Here is a 22841-nt window from a genome sequence, read left to right as displayed (position 1 = left end):
AAATGGAAAATGGTATCACGAGGAACCTCAAAGAAAAAACTGCCGCAGTTTAGCATTGAAACTGTAAAAAAAGTTCTCTGTGAAACACCAGGTAGTTCAACTCTCTGTTTTCTGGCCCACATGTAGGCAATGATTATAATTGTGTGAACTCCTCCACCCCTCAAGCAATGAGAAGTGTCTGAGGTAGTTCTTGGGTTTGGCTTTTTTTGGATGAGAAAGCACTGGAGACTTGCGGCATTTTTGTGATATTTATCTTTCAATATACAAACAGAGCACAGATAAGGCAATGGGACACTCCTAAGGGACAGCAGATGACACCTCTCCAAAAAACCCTGCCCAAGACAGCTAAAAACAAAACAATAAATAACAGCAATTAGTTTTAAACAATTGTAAAGGATTAATAACATTTCAAGAATATTTCCAGCAGCAAAACAATAACCAATCAAAACAGCAGTATTAAAGTTTACAAGCACGCGGCCAGCCAGAGGAGAAATTATCCCACAAATAGATGAAAAAGTTGCTTGCCTCTCCTCCTTTCCCTACATGCCATCATTTTTACCTGAAAAATACTTTTATAAGGCACGGGGAGACCGGAAACTATTTTGTCTACCTGGATCCTTAAAATTTGAACAAAGTGAAAATACATGGTTTATTTTATTTCAGACATTGCAGAACATGATACCAACACACAAGACTGAATTTAAAGCTGTAGAGTTAACTAAACAGGAAACTCATGTCTTACTGAATAAATAATCAAAAATAAAAAAGAAAGGAACTTCGTTAAACTTACAAATGTTCAACCATATTTCGAGTTTGCATAATGTGAATAAAGCTAGTTTGGTGCAGTGGTTAAGAGTGTGGGACTCTAATCTGGAGAACCGGGTTTGATTCCTTACTCCTTTGCTTGAAGCCAGCTGGGTGACCTTGGGGCAGTAACAGCTCTCTCAGCTCCATCCACCTCACAGCATGTTTTGTTGTGGTGACAATAATTAGAGATGGGCACGAACAGCAATATGAACAAAAAAAAGCCACAAACAGCCCAATCTGCTGTTCACGAACAAGCTGTTTGTGAGGTTCCATTCTAAATGAACAGGGGGTTGTTGCAAGCCTCGTTGGTTGCTGTTCATCAAGCCAGACAGTCTGGCACCTGCAATCAATTCCCTTGGCAACCAGAGGCAGGGACTGCCTGAACTCTGTCTGGACTCCTACTGTTGCCCTGGAAACCCCAATCTATGCCCAATTTAGCTTGATAGGCAGGTCTTCCTTTCAAGTGTGGAGCTCCAAATTTGTTACAGGGGAGCAAAGACCAGGGGGGAGGGGTGCTCCCAGCTCTGGCTTAGTTTGCAGACAGTGGAGAGGGAGAGAGACAGTTGCTGTTGGCATTTTGATAGAGAGAGTGCATTGGAGCTTGAATTTTCTTTGTGTGTGGTGGGATAGGGATTCCCTTCAAGTTCCAGGGTTGATGCCAGGCTCTGGGCCAAGCTATTATTTATTATTGGTACTTTTCCCACTGCCTGCTCAGGTAAGGTTTCTGGGAGCAGTGCTGTAGTGATCTACCCCTTCAAGTTCCAGGGCTGCTGCCAGGCTATTATTTATCATTGGCACCTTTCCTGCTGCCTGCTCAGGTCAGGTTTCTGGGAGTAGTGCAGTAGGGATCTTGACCAAATTGGATGATGGCTGGAGGAGAGCCTGCTGGCCCCCACGAACAGCCTGTCAGGGCTTGTCGCGGTCACCACTGGGCAGGGCGCTGGCATACCTGGCTCTGACTTCAAAGGGGTGTCAGGGATACTGCAGGACCGTGCTCTGTGGAAGGAGGGGCGGTATACATCACACAGACTCCCTCTCAGTCCACTCACTGGCCTGCTCAACCTGCTCCCATCAGCCCCCTCCATCTCCTCCTTCATCAACTTGCCTCCTCATACTCACTCCCGCTCCATCACTCCTATGCAACCCACCCCCCCCTGTGGGTGGACTTTCCTTATATCCTACCCCTCATCCCAGGCTCCACCTGCCAGGCCACACCCCTCCTTTGCCTTCCAGCATTGTCCTGGGCTGCCTCAAGCAGTTGCAGCTGGGGTAGCTGATTTGGCTCCATTGGCCTGCTACAGCTGTGTCTCGTTGGCTGGCTGTCAAGCCTCTCTGGCTGAGCTGATTGTTCAAGGCAGGCCCAGCTGTGGCCCCTTGGCTGGCTGCCCAGCTTCTCCAACAGAATGCCTCAGGCAGCTCCACCTGGAGTTGCTTTGCTCCGGGCATCCCCTGAGCCAGGTTATTGCCTTCTAAGCTGGGCTGTAGGCTGGGGTGTGGCTCTGAGCTGCTGTGGCTGCTTCTCCTCCCTGGCTGGTAAGGCCTCTGCTTGGTCAGCTGCTGTTTGTCTGTCCCCGCTGTCTTTGCACTCTCCCTCTGCTCTGGCCCCCTCAGGGTTGACCCCACTCTCCCTGCTTGGCCTCCTAGCCTCCCACTGGAGGGTGGGACTAGCTGGCCTCCACCTGCCCCTTCTAACCCTCTGAGGCTTGGGTGCTTCTCTCCCTCCCTCCTGTGTAGGTAGGTCCAGGCCCTGGGGGTCTGCTGGGGCAGCTGGGTGGCTGTCTCCTGGCTGTCTCTCATCTTCTTCTCCCAGCAAGTCTGGGGGCCGTGCTGCAGACCCCGGACACAGCCAGCCATGAACATGTTAGTGAACAGGGCCATGTTTGTGGATGGCAATGAACAACGAACATCACGTTTATTTTTTTTCTGTTTGTGCCCATCTCGCTTTGTAAATTGCTCTGAGTGGGCATTAAGTTGTCCTGAAGCGCGGTATATAAATTGAATGTTGTTGTTATTAAAAGAGTGATTACCATTCAATTCAGCTGTGACTGCAGTTCTAAGGATACTTACCCGGGAGTAAGCATTATTGAAAACATTGAGGCTAAATTCCAAGTAAATATGCATTGAACTCAATGGGACTTCCTTCTGTGTATGCATTATTAGGATTCTACTCCCAGTATCCCACTATGGCTATGCTATGTATATCAAGTGAACATTTTGACCTTGCAGAGCATTCTATTGTTGATCAAAAAGTTACAGTTTGTCTGGCCTTGACACTCTTCTCCTACAAAGGAACTTGAAAAGAAAAATCAAACACAAAAATTGCTGAAGTAGAATTCCTTAATAAATTCAAGGTTATTTATCCCCCCAAAAACAGTGACCTTGGATTGCTCACTCACTTTAGGTGTTAAAATCTTGAAAACCCAAGTCCTTATATATATATCATCCAGCTATCCCTCTGTAACTTCCTGGTATATCTGGTTACTTTGCACTAGATTTTTCTGTTAATCCTACTTTGCCTATCAATCAAGAATTGGAGGGGGGCCTTCACCCACTCTGAGTAAACTAGTTACTGTTTTGATTGGAATTTGTTGTAAATGGGCATGTCTTTGCAACATTCCCTGCCCCCCCCCCCAGTATATCCAAGAACAATGATGGGGCAGAGACTTCAAAAATCAGTGTTGCATGGTGCCATTACATCACTTCCACTGTGGGACCTGGAAATGATATTGGCAACCATCTAGGAATCTCTGGGGGAGTTGCTAGAGCATCGCTCAATGCTGAGATGTCGCTTCCAGGCCCAGAACTGGAAGTGATATCAAGGTACCACGTGACACCATTTTTTTAACCTTATTCTGCTCTACAGAATAGAGGGGAACCTGGCAGCCCCAGTTGTGAATATAAAAATATCCGCCTAATGGCTATATACTTCAATGCATCTGATGACATAAACTCTGACTCAAGAAAGTTTCTACTGGAATATAGTTTGTTAAAGGTGCCACTGGATTCCTGCTTTGTTTTCCTGCTAACTAACCTGACAGCCCTTGTGGAATTATATATATTGCACTGGCTTTAAAACATTTTTTCTGCTGAACGGCAAGGCATTTTAAGCTGGATTAAAAGAAAACATATTTCTCTGCACCAAATGTCTCAAGATAAGGAGTTTTCCTTTCTGTCCAGGATCGTGACCATCTGTTGCTTCATATTGATAACTGGGGAGATAAAGCTTCAGCTTTGCAAGCAGCCTCCAGGGTTTGCATTTCCAGTAAGTGGGATGGAGGTGGGTTACACAGCACCGTCCAAAGAGATCTGCGACAAGGTGTTCATTCTCCAGAACAGCACGACGGCAGGAGGGAGAAACATGAGAAAGCCCATGATCAGCACTGTGGCCAAGATGACCAAGGCAATCATCCATGGTGCCAGGACGGTTTGCACCATAGCTTTCCACTTGATTTTCTTCCCTCAAGGTTTGGAACAGATCTGTGGGAGGAAAAATGAGTCTGAAAAACATATGTATCTTTAAGGCTTGCACACCTGCAAAACCCTGTCCTCCTTTCTTACGAGTTTTTGAACTTTTACATTTCTGAAAAACCACAGCTAACACTGGCTGTTTTCACACAGGGGTGGGGAAAGCGCCCCCTCTTGTGCAAGCACCAGTGAGTTATGGACTGAGAGGTTGGAGACAGCTGTCACACACCCCATCTTTGTGCTGCTCAACGTTGGCACTGCCCCTCCCAACCAACTTTTAAAAAATCCTGTTAATAGTCTGAGGAAAGGATTCCAGAGCCGAGTATCACCCTTCTGGCCCCTCAAGCCAAGCTTAGCTGGGGATGCTGCTTACGGGCGAAAGAGAGTGTGTAAAAATAGTAACCCCCAAAATTTTATGTGGCAATTCGTAAAGCCCAGCACATATCTGAGATATAAAACGGACCAGCAGCTGATTCATACCAAGCCACTGTTCATGGGGGATGCAAATCAGTGGGCATAATTTTAAATGTTTTCTTGCTATTTTGTTACTTCTGCTTGCGTTTAATTCATCTTCATGTAATATATTTCTCTTCACTTTTTAACCTGTTGGTGGTGGACTCTGTCAGTTGATGGCAAGTGAATTGCCTGTTTTTAAGTTATGCTGGTCAAATGACTGTAATAAATAAATAATTATTACCTTCAGGAGCCTGTTTTAGGGCAACTCCCTTACACCGAGCCTCCTTCTTCCTATAGGCACATGGGAGATCTCAGAAAACCATCCCCCTGTGATCCAGCCTTATGGAGTACAGATCACTCTACTCTGTCTGTCCCCTTCCCTACAGAACTGCTTCAAGGTCACCCAGTACCACGTAAGCATAGAGCACTGGGAATGTAGACTGTAGGGTGGAACAAAGCAACTACTTAATTTGCATGCTGGGAAGAGTGTGTGTAGTTACATTGTTCACAGTAACCTTGGTGGGCTGGTTATTTTGAACTGGGAAAGAGGAAGTGGGGGAAGCCTTTTCGATGCCTTTGTGTTTCTTCCACGCAACAGGTATGTTGACAGAAAGGACTCAGAAGAAGCTGCAGGTGGAAGCTTCAAGCACCTATAAGACTAACAAAATTTGTAGTAGGGTATGAGCTTTTGTGAGTCATGGCTCACTTCTTCAGATACAGCTAGAATGTGAGTCCAATTGGCTAGTCCCTGCGACAAAGAATTAATGGACATAAGTTAGAAACCAAAGCATTCAAAAACCAGTGGGGGAACATTTTAACCTTCCAAGACATTCAGTTGCTGACCTAAAAGAAGCAATTATCCTGCAGAGGAATTTCAAAGGGAGATTAGAGAGACTGCTGAATTGCAACTGATAATGAAGCTCAAGACAATGCATCTACCTGGACTGAATTGAGACATAGGCTTCCTGTCTCATTACCAATGCTGATTTCCGCACACCCACTACCCCTGTGCATACCCCACCCTGTTCAATCACGCCTGCCATTGTCATTCATCGGCTATTATCATTTGGTTTCTGTAATCACTCCACTTTCCAAGATATAAGGACAGATGGGCTCACATTCTAGCTGTATTTGAAGAAGTTTGGTATAGTGGTTAAGAGCTATGGGACTCTAAATCTGGAGAACCAGGTTTGATTCCTCACTCCTCTGCTTGAAGCCAGCTGGATGACCTTGGGTCAGTCACAGCTCTCTGGAGCGCTCTCAGCCCCACCCACCTCACAGGGTGATTGTTGATAATAGTAACATACTTCGTAAGCTGCTCTAAGTGGGTGTTAAATTGTTCTGGATGGCCGTATAGAAATGGAATGCTGTTGTTATTGTTATTAGAAGTTAGTGGTGACTCACAAAAGCTCATATGCTATGCTACCACAAATTCTGTTAGTTTTATAGGTGCTACTAGACTCTTGCTCTTTTCTACTATCTCTTTGAATTGTAGTTGATTTCTTCTGGAGTGCACCCTCCTACTCCTTCTTCCCTAAAATCACTTCCTGGGGAAAAGCTGCCTCTGAGATCTCTTCAAGGTGGTGGCCTGGAGCCCCACGTTCTGCAGGAAGACACCCACTTCCAACAGGCCGACCACAAACATTACCTAACAACTGCACTCTTAATGAACTATAAGTAAGACCTTGGCTTGATAGGCCATCATTCATCTTGGGATGCTGAACCTTTGGTTTGGGAAGGGAGGAAAGTTTGGGAGGTAGGGAGTACCATAGCCAATGTTCTCTCTCTTACAATAAATACAGTTTTGCTTATACCAACTGTGAATAAAGGGGGATACTTTAAGAAAGGAGACTCTAGACCATAAACTCATCCTTGGTTTCAATGCCTGAGTTACATAAGGAAATGAGTAGGTTTTCACCTTGGTGAGGAAGAATTTGGGTTCCCCCCTGGATGTGTAAAGACAGCAAGCTCCATGCCATGTTCTCTCTCATAGCATGAGAACTGAGGGCTGATTCACATGCTATAAAGTTCTTGTGGCCTCTGTGCATATTTTGATGAGGCATATTCTGGGAGTTCTATGCTTGGAACCTGTTTTCCAGGTATGGAGGGGCCCAGTTTGGATTGGGATCATGGTGCCTGGGGAGAGTGTTTCCCCAATACTGTTTTCTGAACCAGAAACAGCTCTGGGGAGCTACTGTTTGCTCCACTGCAGACACTTGTGTGTAGCCACCAGTATATATGTTTCTGCAAGGGGGCAAATTGCTCTCTTGGGTCATTTCAGGACAGGAAAATGGCATGAGGCAAAACTTTAAGGCTCTGCTCCACAAGTGTCATGATTCCAATCTAAATTGGGAACTTGTGCACCTGGGAATTAAGTTCTGAGCGCTGAACTCCAGATTAATGTTTTATCAAAAGTCCTCTGGCGGTCATGAGGATTTTGTGACAGACGAATCAACCCAGAGGCGGTTCGTTTTTCAAAAGAAAAAGTCCCCATAAACTAGTTTTCCAGGTGAGGCAACAATATCATTTTGATCCCTTGTCTTGTGCTATTTTTGGAGCCTCTAAAGGTAGCTCGGTTCATTTTTGCTGCTTAATAATGGCCTGAGGCTGGGAACATACAGTGGCCTATCTTATTTAAAAAGGGATTGCCTCTTTAATGAAAGGGTGTAGAACATCTCTGAAAATCATAAAGGGATGTGAATTAAAGAATCCATGTCATTAGAAGCGTTCTGTAGCTTTACTGGCAGAAAATAGTGAACACTTGAAACGACTACTGATGAAGGTTAAAGGAAAAAGTGCCAAAGCAGGATTACAGGTGAACATCAAGAAGACAAAAGTAATGAAAACTGAGGAATTACACACTTTTAAAGTTGTCAATGAGGAAATTGAAATTGTTCAAGATTTTCTATTCCTTGGCTCAATCATTAACCGAAAGAGAGACTGCAAACAAAAGATCAGAAGAGGACTGAGACTTGGAAGAGCAGCTGTGAGGGAACTAGAAAAGATCTTTAGAGATAAGGATGTCTCTCTGGGAACCAAGATCAAGATAACTCCAGCTGTGGTATTTCCCATACTATGTATGGATGTGAAAGTTGGACAGTGAAGAAAGCTGACGGGAAGAAAATGGATTCATTTGGAATGAGGTTCTGGAGGAGAGTCTTACGGATACCATGGATAGCCAAAAAGCCAAATAAGCAGGTTTTAGACCAAGTGAAGCCTGAATTCTCCCTAAAAGCTAAAATGACAAATCTGAGGCTATTGGACTTTGGTCACGTTATGAGAAGACAATCAAATGTGATGGAGAGTGCTATCAAGTCATAGCTGACTTATTGCAACCCCTGCCGGCGTTTTCAAAGCAAGGGGCCAACAGAGGTGGCTTGTATTGCCTGTTCTTAGTATTAAAACACACTTGACAAATTGGGCTTAAAAGTTGATGACATGACCCTTGGCAAGGAAACATGAAACGCATACATTTCTCACTAATTTCAGGACAAATGAGAGTTCCTTGTCAAGTATCTTGTTAAGACATATACAAGGCTATTTTTACTACACTGTCATTGTATTGCTCATGAAAAAGTTCAGGAGCAACAGTGACGTAGTAGGTGAGAAAAGGGTTATTTATGCATCTCATTCCTTCCTGTTTTGCATTTGCAAAATGCCCCCTCCCCAGAGTAGCTTTGCATGTAATGTATGGGAGTAAGTGCCACTGAAATCAGAGAGATGCATCTGAGAAAACATTGAAAGGTACAAGGGCTCAACTATGCCTGGATCATGCCCATTGTTAATACTACTTAGAGCCTACTGCCACGGCAATGTAGTGGTTAGGATGTTGGACTGGAGACCCAGATTCGAATCTCCACTCTGTCATGGAAGCTTCCTGGGTGACCATGGGTCAGTCGCGCACTTTCAGCCTGACCCACTTCACAGGGTTGTTGTGAGAATTAAATGGAGAAGGTGTTAATGATGTAAGCCACTTTGGGGAATAAATAAACTTGCAAGAGAACCAAGCCGCCGATTCGAACATTCATTTAAAAATCATAAAAGAATGTATATATCTTTTTTTACCAGATCTGGCTTTCCGGAAAGCTAGTTTGCTCAGAGAATTTATTGCTCTCATGAAGCGTGCGACAAACACTGTTATCTGCTTTCTATCTTTTCAATTGAGCCATTTTGTTTGCTAAAAACAGTTTTCTTTCAACAAACATTGACTCTAGTGGGAAAAAAACCCACTGGATTTTACCTATTAAAGGCGATAAGATAAAATGGTAAACAGAAAGACAATGAACGAGAAATACAGATTGGATTTCCAAGTGTGATCATGTTCTCCAGACATTCATTGATAATTACTCATTAGGGTTCTCTGCTTGTTTTGCAGATAGTCCCATATGGAAGCTATTCTATTATTTGCTGATTGTGGGCATAGTTAGAGTCTATTCATATGTAGATGCAGTCTCTGTATCAGGCATCTGACGAAGAGAACTTGATTCTTGAAAGCTTATGCTAAAATAAAATTGGTTAGTCTTAAAGGTGCTACTGGACTCTTTTTGATTATTCATATGTAGTTTTCTATCTTTTTTTTGGTACTCTCTCCATAATGAGGGTAATCCTGGGAAATGGTGCAGCAGCCATAGAGGAAAGGAGAGACACTTGCCCCAGGGCCTATGATCCTGGAGGAGATGCTCTTGTGGAGCACTTGATGCAGGCGTCTGGGATCTGCTCCTTTTGCACTAAATAGTAAAGAGTCCAGCAGCACCTTTAAGACTAATCGACTTTATTGTAGCATAAGCTTTTGAGCACCACTGCTCTCTTCATCAGATGCATCTGATGAAGAGAGCTGTGACTCTCAAAAGCTTATGCTACAATAAAGTCAATTAGTCTTAAAGGTGCTACTGGACCCTTTACAATTTTGCTACTACAGACTAACATGGCTAACTCCTCTGGATCTATTGCACTAAATGTAGCTCTGTCCCCAATTTCGACAGCAGGCAATAAAAAAAGAGAGAGAGAATCATGGAACAAGAGATCTGAACAAGTAATGGATGAAGTGATTTTTCTCCACAAAAGAGGAAGTTCCTAAGCGATTCTGTCTTTGATAAAAAATTGAAATGGAGATCCCAAGCTAGCTCTCCATCAGTGGAGTTGCAAGGAGACACTACTCTCTTCTTAAAGGATTTAAACTACTGCTTTTTGAAGGATTTTTATGGGAAATGGACTGTGGAAACCACTGAGTGCTTTATCTCAGTTTTGAGAGTTAGTAATTGTCAGAAAGCCATCCAGAGCATCAGTTATTGTTATATTCCATCCATTGTATGAGACTGCTGTGATAGCAACCCCAGGCAGATGTATGTTCTCCACAAAGAGCCAAGTAATCTCAAATAAAAATTGGAACTTTTTTGTGAACTGGTTACTTCTGTGTTTGTATGTATCATAAACATGCCTACTTATAGAAAGTTGCTTTGCCTGGAGTGCTGTTTATATGCCCCATTTCTTTTCCCTTGCGACTTTTGTGCGCGAGATTTGATGATAATATTGCATACTTGGTGGGAACTGGAAGATTAAACATTAAGTTCTACTGGGTTAGAGCAGGAGACTGCAATGGAGGAGGTGCAGATTCAATCCCTGCTCACACAATAAAACTTCCATCCTTGGTGACCTTGTCCAGTTGCTGAGAGTCTCTCTACATGAGACATCTTAACACAGGGATCCTCAAGTGTAGAGGGACACAATGTTAGCCGGGAAGGGTAGTTTAAAAAAACACAGCTGGCAGAGATTGCTCTTCAGAGGGTTTGTTAATTTCATCTTCTCCTCCCCAAGGCTCTGTCAATTTCACCTCCCCTTTGGGGAGGCAAAGGTGAAATTAACAAATCCTCTGAGGAGCGATTTCCACTGGCTCTGTCTTTTTAAACTATGCTTCCCGGCTAACATTGCGCCTCCCTACACTTGAGCGTCTTCATGTAAAAGAAACTCTTGGTCAAGCCAACTTACTCATGGGGTCCTTGGGAAGATAAAAATGGGACGAGAAAGGAGGCCATGCATACCACCCTGAACTTCTTGAAGGAAGTGTAAAATAAAACCATTTTTTTTCAAATGGGTGTATTTGCTGCTATAACAAAAAACAAGATGTGTAGCCCATTATCACAAGTAAATGAGTGTGAAAGTGTTTGTGTATCCAGCTGCACTTCTGATAGAAGAGCTCTCCTACACAATCTCGTATTTTGCTGTTTCTCTCAGTGATCCCCCACCTTGATAGCAGTAAGCAGGGTGCGTGTGAAGCCCATGAGCTCTGCCCTCTTGTTTTGCCCAGGAAAAACAGATGGCTACTCCCTCCAGTTGGCGCAAGAGAACAAGCACAGCCGCCGTGTTATGGGCTTTCAAGAGTGTTGGTGATGAAATAACGTTGGATTGTGCTCTGTCCTGACCTGATGGAGTGAACTGCACACTCCTGATGAAGGAATCACGAAATCTGCAGCATGAAGCCGGCCCCAGATTGGGCGTGGTTTGGAACTTGGCTTTTCATCTCCAACTGTGTCGCTCCTTATTGATCTGGAGGGACTCAGGACTGTTAGTCTTTGCACAATACCTTGTATAAGAATTCATGAAAAGATCTATGGAGTTATAGCCCTACTGTTCAGTGTATATGGATGTATCTTCCCTTACAAATCTGTGATGAGTATGGAATGAATATATGGGTATGAATTTACAATGTGTATGAATTTACAATGTGTATGAATTTTCACTATTTATAGCACTTGCACTTTGAATATAACTTTTGTAAATTTACTGTTGAGTATTGCATTTTACTTCCCATGGACTTGGTCCTTTGTTGCTCTTGTTTTGCCCAGCATCTATATGGTTCCAGGGTACATATTGTAGCCTCTGTACATAGGGCCCCTGTGCAAGCAGGATCTTCAGTATGTGGGTGTGGCAATAATCCTGCCCCCTCAGCCCCACACATTTGCTTGCACTTTATGATCTGTGACAAACTAAGCCAATCCAGGATCTCAGAGCCAAACTACAAGTGACGCCTTACACAGGTTGGACACTTGTCAGCTTCCCTCAAGTTTTGATGGGAAATATAGTCGTCTTGGTCTTGCAGCTGTAATGGAGAGCCAAGCTGAAAAACCAAGATGCCTACATTTCCCATCAAAACTTGAGGGAAGCTGACAAGTGTCCAACCTGTGTAAGACGTCACTTGTAGCTTGGATCTCAGACTCACACTAGAGGCAATGCAAGGTATCCAGGGCTGAAGTCTCTCTCTCTCTCTCTCTCTCTTTTTAAATTTTAGCTTCAAATAACCATGTGAGGCTGCTAATTTGATGGGAGGAAGTGGGAAAGTGGAAGGGGTATTTAACCCTTTCCCATCCTGCTGTTTTCTGCAATCAAAATCACTTCTTTCCCCTCAACCCATGCTGCATTTAACCTCACCAATTTGGGGGGAAGAGAACAGGTACAGATGTGAAACCTTTCCTTTCTCTTCATTGGCCTGATAATATCACCTTTGAGAGGCAAACTGGGGAATCAGCATCATGCAGGGTTGCCAGCCTCCAGGTAGTGACTGGAGATCTCCCAGAATTACAACTGATATCCAGGCCACAGAGATCAGTTCACCTGGGGAAAATGGCTGCTTTGGCAGGTGGACTGTATGGGATTATACCATGCTGAGGTCCTTTCCCTCCCCCAAACCCTCCCTTCTCCAGGCTTCACCCCTCAAGTCTCCAGGAATTTCCCAACTTGGAGCTGGCAACTCTAGCATAAGAGGACAGGGTGAACAATTCTCTCTCTCCCCTCCCCCTCCGGTGGCCAAACAGCCTCAGCTGGCTGCTTGGAAGTTAAAGGGGAAAACCGTGACCACTAAATTTTGAGTATAGGGTCTAGTAGGAGCCTCTTACAGCAATGACTCAATGCAGCCATAGAACAAATACTTACACGGCACTTTTTGAACAGATGGTATATAATTAATCCTTATAATGACCCTGTAAATCAGGACAGCGCTATTCTTCTGATCATGGGGAGCTCATATAGAGAGGTCATGATTTGCCTACAGACAGCTAGTGAATTGATGGCAAAGATGAGATTTCCTGGCTTCCAGCTGCTAGGCTGGTCCTGCTCAGCTGTGTTGATTCTGACCTCCCTAAACTGAGAAAATTTACTTGGTGGACTTTGCTTCGCTGTATCTTTTTCTGTGTGCCATGCTTTAAGGAAGATGTGGATGAATGGGAATGGGATCAGAATAAGACAACGAGGACAGGGGGGGAGGTCTAGAAAACAAGTTGATTGAGGAACAGTTGAAAAAAGTGGGGATGTTGAGCCTGGAGAACATGTTGACCAGCCTGTAGACACAGTTCAGAGGACAGAGGCTGGGGCCAGGGCAACCATCATACGTGGTCACTGGTTTTCTTCAGTTCCTGTATGAGTAATACCTGATTTGGGTCACATCTGTAGCACATATGGAGAAGGGGCTTCAGCCTCCCCCCAGATAGAGTTCTCCTGAACTGAAGAGGTCTGGTGGGGCACTGTTTGGTCCACTGGGGAAAACTCAACAGGCCAAATATTGCTTCCCAATGGTCATTCACACGAAAGGTCTGTCACATGGAAGAATAAACACTTGTTCTCTGTTGTTCCAGAAGGCAAGGCTAGATCTGAGGCAATACAGTTATAGGAAGGTATACTGAGGTTGAACATTAGGAGAAACTTGGATAGTCTGACCATAGAACCAGTTATCTGCAGAATGGGTGGGCGGGCTCTCTTTCCCTGCATAACTTCAGGCAAAGGCTGAGCAGCCGTCTGTTGGGAATGTCCCCGCTCTGATCATTTCCTACATTGAGCAGAGGGTAGATGATTGAAGATCCCATTCAACTCTAGGAATGTATGACTCTATATGAGCTTCACCCTATAGAGTATTTTCCATATTATATTTGTGTTGAGATTAGCCAAGAATCATTTGAAATGTACAAGAACATTGAGGAGCTGCAATGTGTTCCGACATGCAACCACACATGTCATTTTAAGCTTCTGTGGAATAAGCAAAGCACATTAAAATAAGCAATGTCTTGTGCATGTGTATGATGTGTGCTTAGTAATGTATGCATGTGTATGATGTCTGCTAAGGACTACCACATGCATATGAAGAAGGTTGGTCTGGTTAAAGTGCCACTTATGCTGCAACAGACTAACATGGCTACCCATCTGGAATTATTCACAGGAATTAGAATTATCCCCTCCTCTGCAACATACATTCAGGGATGGAAGACTTCACCTTTTTCAATATGCTACTTGTGAAGGCAATCAAGTGGTTAAAGGACAGCAAAGAGACAGTTAGCCTGTGTTTAAATGAACTTGAGAATGCACCAAGAAATGTACGTCCTATGTTTCAAAGGAAGATGCCCACACCACCAAACGACCAATCTTTCTCAGATTATATATTAAACTAATACATGATACAGTTTTTAAGGATTAGTTCTTGTGACCTTCCTCCGAGCTACGTGCTAATAATAATAAAGCTCATATACAAGAACAACATGTCTCAAGTATGCAAAGCCCATCATGGCCACGGATCTGAATGCTCCCTGCAAAGTATTTTTAGCTGCAGGCAGCAGATAAAGGAAGGCCCCATTTTCCCAAGCCATACCTGTGTGGCTGCAGAGAAATGTGTGTCCTGGGCTTTTCCCAAATCACAATCATACCCTCAGCCATAATCACATGCCACCTCCTAACACTGTTCCACTCTACAATTGTAATATATATATATATATATATAATATATTTACAGCATTGCATTACGCGATCTGGCTGTTTCACTATGTGAAAGATTCGACGGTTTCACAAACTTTGGCTCACCAAGGGCAATATGCTTTGGGCTGGATGTCTATTCAATAGCCATCTTTAAAAGCTGGATTGTTCACACACCCTTAGGATGACCTGATGAAAAGGAGGCAGAAGTTCTTGTACAATTAGTAGTTATACAGAAGAGAGAATCCCAGCCACTTAACCCAACCTTTCAAAACTCCTTCTTCTGGTTAAACGCACCGAAACTCTGCCTCACCAGTCACAATGTTTATTCTAACCCTGACATTTTACAGAAGGCAGTGTTCCCTTTCCCACACACTTCCAGTAGACAAGCAAGGCATTTACCACAAATCTGGTCTTTCTAGTCTTACCTGATTTTTAATAAAACCTTGTCACTTCCAAGCACTGTTGAGCTCAGGTTGCTCTTTGTGGGTTTCTGTTCATAGCTGTCAAGCCAAAACACATTTTTCGTCCCTCAAAAGGATCTGGGTTCCTGCTGTCTAATACAGCTGTCAAAGAAAGGGAGGGAGACTACCTAGGATACTAGAGACCAGGCATTTGCTGACTTTACAGTACAAACAGGTAAATAATATTTGAGTAAGGTGCCTGTATCACCTCCCACAAGGGATTTTTTAAAGTGACACAACCCTTTTAAGGAAATTTCCACACAAGCTTAATTTTGGTTTCAGTCTATCTATTTTCTAAATCTAATGACGATGATGAGTTTTTGCACCTTTCTGAGGTTTTGGAAGAAAGAAAAATTTGGTTTTTGTACATTCCCACTTAACATCCATTTGTCTGGGTACTCTAGAAATCAGTGATTGCTGCTAGGATTACAAACATGCTGTGCATTCTGCTCTAATGACATTTTAGGACAAGAGAAATGTTAAAGAGAACTATGGAATCTTCCAGTGCTTTAAAAAAGTTTTTTAAAACTGTATGTATCAGTAGACTCACCTGCTTTCCAACTGGATGCCTAACTTTGCATATAACAGCATCTTTTCAAATCTGGAGATACTGCCAAACAACCGTGTCTCCATGCTATCCAAAGTTTCTCTTACTGATTTCTATTGATGTTCAGTTAAAGGCACCTGAGCAGGGCAGACTTTTCCCTAATTAATAGGCATAACTGTCCACTAGTTATTCAGTTGATGGACACATGTGACTGTTTCTGACAAATTAGCTACCAAGCCCGTTGTATAAAAGGCTCTTGAAAACCTGGTGCACTGGCCGCATGCTTGGCCCTCCCCGCAGAGGCTCCCACGGTCTTGCTGCCACTCAGGCCAGCGTCTGCAGCTCAGAGGGCAACGGTGCAGTACAGCCAGCAGTTCCCTCTACTGCTGCTGCCGTTGGGGTGGCCTCTGCCAACTCTAGCGCTGCATAGGCTGGCAGGTGAGGCCCCAGAGGGACAGGTGCGGCTCTGCTGTCTGCTCCAGCAGCCACTCAGGCTGGCGTGTCTTCTCCCTGTGCCCGGGCCAGCAGCCGAGGCCCAGGAAGGACCAGCGTGGCTCTGCTGGGTGCTCTGGTGGTGGCCCTTTGGCATCTTCCCCCTGTGCCCCAGCTGAGTCTGTGGGCACAGACTCCATCTCTGGGCTGTTGCAGCCAAGTAAGTCCATTGCCAACGACTCACTTATTATCTCCGCAAGTGCACCTATGCAGGGATAAAAACTAAGTCATTGGCAACACATTTTGCCTTTTATACCTTAGGATAGATATCATGGAATTCCCAAAGTAGTGAAGGGAGTGGGGGAAAAGAAGAAACACCATGTGAAGGAGTAGGAAGACATATGAGTGGCCTGAATTCACGGTCAGAGTAGTTCAAAAGTGGAATCAGCTGCCTAGGGAGGTGGTGAGCTCCCCCTCACTGGCAGTTTTCAAGAAGAGGCTGGATGAATATTTGTCAGAGATGCTTTAGGCTGATTCTGCACTGGGCAGGGGATTGGACTAGATGGTCTGTATGGCCCCTTCCAACTCTATGATTCTATGAACTAGGAAGCTTAAAAGTGAGATATGGTATATTAAAAACCGCCACCCTTCAGCAGTGGCAGCGAGGGGTGCCAGGTCTCTTACCCTCCCACTTGGCTCCTCCAGGTCCCTGCTGCTGCTCTGTGGAGCAATGGTAACAAAATGGGTGGGGATCACTGTTGATCTGATGTCACATGACCCTGGAAGAGAGGTCATGTCATTAGGGTGCCACTTTCTCTTCTGGGTTCATACCAGAAGTGATGCTGCAGTGGTGAAACAGCACCGATTACGTTGTCTCCACCCCCTAGACTGCCCTGCCAGTTACCAGCTCTGCCAAGCCTAGTGGGTTTCGCCATTCACCTGCTGCCCTCTCACCACACCACTGCTGATGCCCTCTTCATGTCTTCCCTAACAGTTCCTTTTGATAAAGCCTGGAGAGCTTCCTTAATTGTTGTGAGATTCTTTCCTGTCATGAGAGTCCAGCTACCATTTTGGTTGCTCTGCCAACGGGTAATAAAAAATGGTGGCCTGAGCTATCACCAAAAGGAATCTTGGGAGAGTTCAGAAACCGGTCAGCATAGTTTTTTTAAAAAAAGAAGCCTGAGGTAAGGGAGGAAGTAAGGAGATCCCCATAGATCAGGCAGGAATGGTCGGCAGCTGGTATGATTGCTTCCATACACGCTGAATATTGCTTTTTCAATCTTCTTCAGTGCACTTTGCAACTGGATTTTACTGTGTGAAACAGGAAAATCTACTTGCAAATGACCACTGAAGTGCATTGAAAGTAGATTGAAAGTGCATTATTCTACATGTGTAAAAGCCCACAATGGTCAAGGCAGGAAGAGATTGCTACCAAGCAAAATCTGTTCTCTAAGGCAACTGCATCATTATGGAGGGTTGTGTCATTATGGAGCAGGTCCTCCCCTTCAAAGGAGTTTAGGTTGTAATACTGAGCATGTTTTCTTGGGGGATAGCATTATAAATGGCTATTACCCAGGATAGCTAACTTACAACTTCTAGGCTCAGAGGCAGTGCGCCTGTGTGCAATTCTTGGGCAGCAAAAAAAAGAGGCCTGTTGTCTTAATTCATTGCAAGATTTTGGAGGCATCTCTAGAGTACCCAGTCCCCTGGTCACAGCAGGGAATCCCACACTCTCAGACACCGCCCTCCATTGCCTCTTACCTGGCTGGCTGGGGAGGTATGGTGGGGAGAAGGTATGGGTAACAGGGGCTCCATAGCATGCTCCTGTGCTCTCCAGAGCCTGTGTTGTCACATTGGGAAGGATGTCATTCCCAGCACAAGAGTGAAAGGAAGGTCCCTGCACATGGGGGTTTTAAGCAAAAGTACCTCCCTTCCTTTCATTGTTGTGCCAGGAATGATGTAACTCCTGGAGCTACAACAAGGACTATGGAGTGCGCATGGGCACACAGCAAATTTTCACCGTGTGCCCCTCAACCTTTCCCTGTTCACTAGTTTGGGTCCAGGGGGACGTGGAAACTCTAGGCATTGCATTGGCACCTGCTGGAAATGGGATGCTGTCCTAGATAGACTCATTGTCTTGTCCAGATGGGGTTTTCTGACGGTTTTCTGAGTAAATCATATTGAAATTGGAGGGTGGAGTAAAAAGGGCTCCATGAGGTTCAGAACTAGGTATGCTACTTGCCCACTTCAGGAGGACACTCTTTCACTGACTAGGCCCTCCCACCTGCCCTTGGGCCTGGGCTGGTGGGAGAAAAGCAGGGGATGGAAATGACATTGCTCAACCCATCTATCTTATCTCCAGGTAAAAACCCAGATGTGAAATCAGCATGTCAAAAACTCCACAGTAAGGGGCGTGGTGCTGCTTCAGATGAAGACAGTCACAGAAACCTGAGCTCCACTCCTCGCCGAGCCAGTTAGTATAAGAAAGCAACTCATTTAGGCATGAACACTCAAATAATGGCCAAGAACAATGCAGAAAAGAAAAATGCAAATGGCAATTCAGCTAAAAAGCTCCAGGATTACTTTCCCGCGCCATTGCAGCCTGAGACTCAAAACGATGCTAGAGAAGAAGCACTCAAAATGGCGCCTGAGGCAAATGCAACAGGTAAAACTTTGTCTGAAACTAATTTACCCTTGCTGCTGCAAAAAATGGAGCAAAGAATCTTGTATAAAATTGAAACCAAAGACCAAAACCAACTAAAAAATGAACCAAAGAATCTTGTATAAAATTACAAATTTAACTGACCAGATTTCGGATATAAAATTGGACATTACTAAAGCCATTCATAAAGCCGATCATGCAATGGATCTGAGTACTTCATTGCAAAATGAAATCCAAGCCTTGCAAAAGGACAATGACTTAATGAAAAGCAAAATTCAGTCCATAGAACTTTCAAATCGCAAGCTTCATCTTAAGTTTAGAGGGATTGAAGAAAATGAAGCAATAAATGAAGATCCTGCAGCTTTCTTGAACAAATGGCTAACAAAAATTTTAAAACTCAGAGATCATACTGCCCCTCTAATTACCACAGCACATCGGCTTGGTTTGCCAAATAATCCACAAAGGAAAAGCCCCAGGGACATTTTAGCAACTTTTTCAGACGGGAGTTCATGAAGAAAGATCTTAGTACCTGGAAGTAAGTCCCCACAGAGTTCAATTCAACCTATTGCCCGGTAAACTTGCTTTCAGACTGCAGCCTTTGTCAGGCTATGGATGACAGGATATGGTAGACAGATCCTTGTACCATTGCAACAAGAAATCCAAGCTCTTGGTTAAATGGTTTTATTTAGAGATCAGATCATTTCCATATATGTGTCCATAGAACTACTCAGAAGCGAGGTAAGCATCTAAGCAGCAAGAGTAAAAATTGACAGGTATGACATCATGTGAGAGAGACCTCTTTTAACATCCAAGTCTGCTCTCCCCCCCTCCCAATAATAAACAAGATTTTGGCACTCTCCTTGTGTGAGAACGTTTCACATATTTGTAATATCAAGTTGAGTCATTAGAAAACAAGCCACAGCAAAGCCTGGGAGTGAGTAGCATAAAAGGTCAGAAACACTGGAAGCTTCTGAAGTTGGATGGTTGTTGTGGGTTTTCTGGGCTGTATTGCCGTGGTCTTGGCATTGTAGTTCCTGACGTTTCGCCAGCAGCTGTGAATGGCATCTTCAGAGGTGTAGCACCAAAAGACAGAGATCTCTCAGTGTCACAGTCACTGTGACACTGAGAGATCTCTGTCTTTTGGTGCTACACCTCTGAAGATGCCAGCCACAGCTGCTGGCGAAACGTCAGGAACTACAATGCCAAGACCATGGCAATACAGCCCGGAAAACCCACAACAACCATCGTTCTCCAGCCGTGAAAGCCTTCAACAATACTTCTGCAGTTCGTTAGATAAACACATGCGAATGCCTGTAAAAGAAATAGTTATGGCACTGGTAAAATGACATTGAGTTACAGCAGGATACATTGGTTCAGAACAAAAGGATCATTAGAATTGGCATGGATGGGGCTTAGACATGACATTCTGCCCCCCCCCCACCCCAAGACGGCCCCTCTCCTCATGGGCCAGGTTTGTCAGGATAACATTTATGGAAGTTTGAAATCAGTCTGGGGGCATTCATATGGGATTGCTCCACCCATTCTCTGTAAGATTCATCACAATCTTTCTCCTTGACCAGGTAAAAAAGTTGGTTGTGTTTAATTTTAGAGTCTAGGATTTCCTCCACTTCATAATGAATATGTCCATCTACTAGCATTGGGTGTGGGGTCTCCTTTCTGGATGCCACTGATCAGGTGGGGGAGCCCTTTTTGGAAGACTGAAGTGGAATACTGGGTGGATTTGTTTTAAATTCTTTGGGAGTTTAATTTCCATAGTACATCATTGATTAGCTTCTTTATAGAAAAAGGGCCTAGATACCTCCACCCCATTTTTTTGCTAGGTTGTTTCCCCTTTTATGTTTTTGGTGGAGATGTATACAAAGTCTCCTGGTTGTAGTTTCCATTGCTCTGAGCGTTTTTTGTCAGCAAATTTTTTGTAGTCCTCTTTTGCTTTGTCCAAAGCCTTTTGGATGATTCCCCATTGGGAAGTTAAATTAATCCACCATTCCTCCAGGTCTCCCACCTGTTGGGAGTTAGGGGATGCAGAAAAAGGCAAGGTGTTTCCTTCATATCCATGTACTATTTTAAACGGGTTGACTCCTGTTGAGCTATGTACTGATATGCATATTCGGCGAAATCAAGAAAATCAACCCAATCATCTTGTTGATGTCAGGTTCAGTGTGTATATGAACTGTACTGACTCCATTTTCTAATGCTTCTAGTGTTTAAGTGCTTTCCCCACAGGTGCACCCGTTCCCAAGCAGACTTCTCACCGGACGAGATTGTTTTGTCTAACACCGTTCCACCCAGGATTGGCCTTGGGAGAGTCCAGCTTCCCAAGACTGAAAGATGTTGTTTTGAGAACTGTGGGGGGAGGCTGGTTCAGCTGGGAACTGTTACTTTGTACCTCATGCTTTGCCCTTCATTGGTAACAATGCTCTTGTACCATCCTGAATCTCCTATTCAGGACAGTGGACTATAATGAACCATTTCTGCAGTAAAGTTTCCTTATTCAAACAATGGACTCTTGTTTGCTTGTAGAGGAGAACCTGTAGGAAGGACATTGTCTAGCCACAGTCTGACATTTTGTTACCAATCATGTCTAAGCCAGGCCCATCGGAATCCAAAGCAGTCCCGAACAGGGATCCTTTGTTTGATCCGTATGCTTCTCCCGGCGATCAACAGTTGCAACCTCAAGGCCCTGCACCAGCAGGGAACGGAGCTTCAACTACCACCCCTCCTCTCATCGATCTCGACAGTGTAGGTGAAAAGCCGACGGCCACCACCATACCTTTGTTCTCGGTACCCACACCCTCGGAGTGGGGACCCAGACCCCGAGAAACGAGAGAGCGCAGGGCCAGTGGGGTGCCCCATTCGTTACCCATGGATGGGCGCCGAAGCCTAGAAACAGTCCCTGAACTGGACAGTAGCCAACCCTGGCTGTTTTGGAATAGGACGACCGAACAGATAGAATGGGAAACGTCCCGTCGCGGCGTCCTAAGTTGGGATTATTCGGAACTCACTCCGTGGACGGAGCAACCAGAGATTTCCGAGCAAAGTTGGGTACAGATGCAAACCCGTACCCTGGCTGTGGATTCCGGCATTACGGCAGTTACTGGACTGGCCAAAGGAATTCTAGCGGCGAGATCGCAAGACGATCAAGGAGACCCTCCACCTTGGAGGCCGAATACCCCGTTGGCTGCTGCTGCCGGGGATTCCACGACGGACCAACTGGGTCCAAGCAGAATGCAATTGCTAGAAGCTAGGTTAGTCGATATGGAAGAAAGCCTAGCTCATGCTATACATCTACTCTCATTAATGGTGGCGGGAGAGAGACCATCACCCGAAGAGATGGCTATACAAATAGCTACCTTACAAAGCGTTATTTCTAACCCGAGGGAGCCCGCCCCGTTGCAGCCGCAGCCCTTGGACAACCCAGGGACGGGAGGTGAAGGGGATTCCTGCTCCGATAGCCAGTGCCCTGACGATGCCTCAGAATCGGAGGAAGAGGGGGAGCCCTGCCCTGGAGAGACTCCAAAGGAGATCCCTAAGACGGACGAAGACCCGGATCCCGGGGACACTCCAACCGATGTCCCAAGAGGGAACGGAGCAGAGCCAACCCGCCCGACAGAATCTCCGGTAATACCCCCTCCAACTTCTTCGATAGTCGTCCAACCGGATCAGCTAGAAGAACCTCCAGCTCATCCAAGGGGGGAGACACCACTCCAGCCGCCGACAACGACTCCTGTACAACAACCCCCAGGGGGGATCAACCACTGCAGATCGTACCCCGAGGACAACTCCCGGGTCCGAGATTACCGACGCCGGGAGGGGCAAGCCCGCGCGGCCCAGCACCGATCAGGCCCTCGCCGCAGCGGCCCCTCCCGCTCCGACCTCAACAAATACCACCACAACAGCCGGTAAGGTTACCTCCAGCTCAGCCGGTGTTACCACCTCCCGATCAACCGGTAAGGCCTCCCCCTCTTCGACCGCACCGACCCGCGCCCCAGCGGCCAATTCTGGCCCAACCTGTTCGGCCACCCCCAACCCAACCGGTACGGCCGCCGCCAGCTCAACCGGTAATACCTCCGCCAACCCAACCAGTGAGGGCCCCTCCAATACAACCGGCCCCGCATCTGCCGCCGCAGCCGGGGGGTCCCGGGCAGCCATTACTGCCGCCGCAACCCTGGCCCCAACTACCCCCACCACCCCAGCAACCTCTTATCACGCCGCAACCGCAATTAAATGCTCCGCTGGACTATTACCCTACACCGGCCCC

The 22841-nt window shown here is 45.4% G+C and overlaps 1 protein-coding gene across 1 annotated transcript; it reads right to left on the bottom strand.

Annotated features, from left to right (window-relative positions):
- Nucleotides 1-351: 351 nt before the first annotated feature.
- LOC129332451 (uncharacterized) lies at nt 352-14926 on the bottom strand. Its single transcript, XM_054983588.1, has 2 exons — nt 14886-14926; nt 352-4284 (listed from the first exon to the last, which is right to left on the bottom strand). The coding sequence occupies exon 2, from the start codon at nt 2959-2961 to the stop codon at nt 1993-1995; it is 969 nt and encodes a 322-aa protein (XP_054839563.1). The 5' UTR covers nt 2962-4284; nt 14886-14926; the 3' UTR covers nt 352-1992.
- Nucleotides 14927-22841: the final 7915 nt, after the last annotated feature.

The sequence above is a fragment of the Eublepharis macularius genome, chromosome 6 (genome assembly GCF_028583425.1).
Source record: "Eublepharis macularius isolate TG4126 chromosome 6, MPM_Emac_v1.0, whole genome shotgun sequence".
NCBI lineage: Eukaryota > Metazoa > Chordata > Lepidosauria > Squamata > Eublepharidae > Eublepharis > Eublepharis macularius.
The sequence above is the reverse complement of the archived record's forward strand: the minus strand, read 5'-3'. Positions and strand labels throughout refer to the sequence as shown.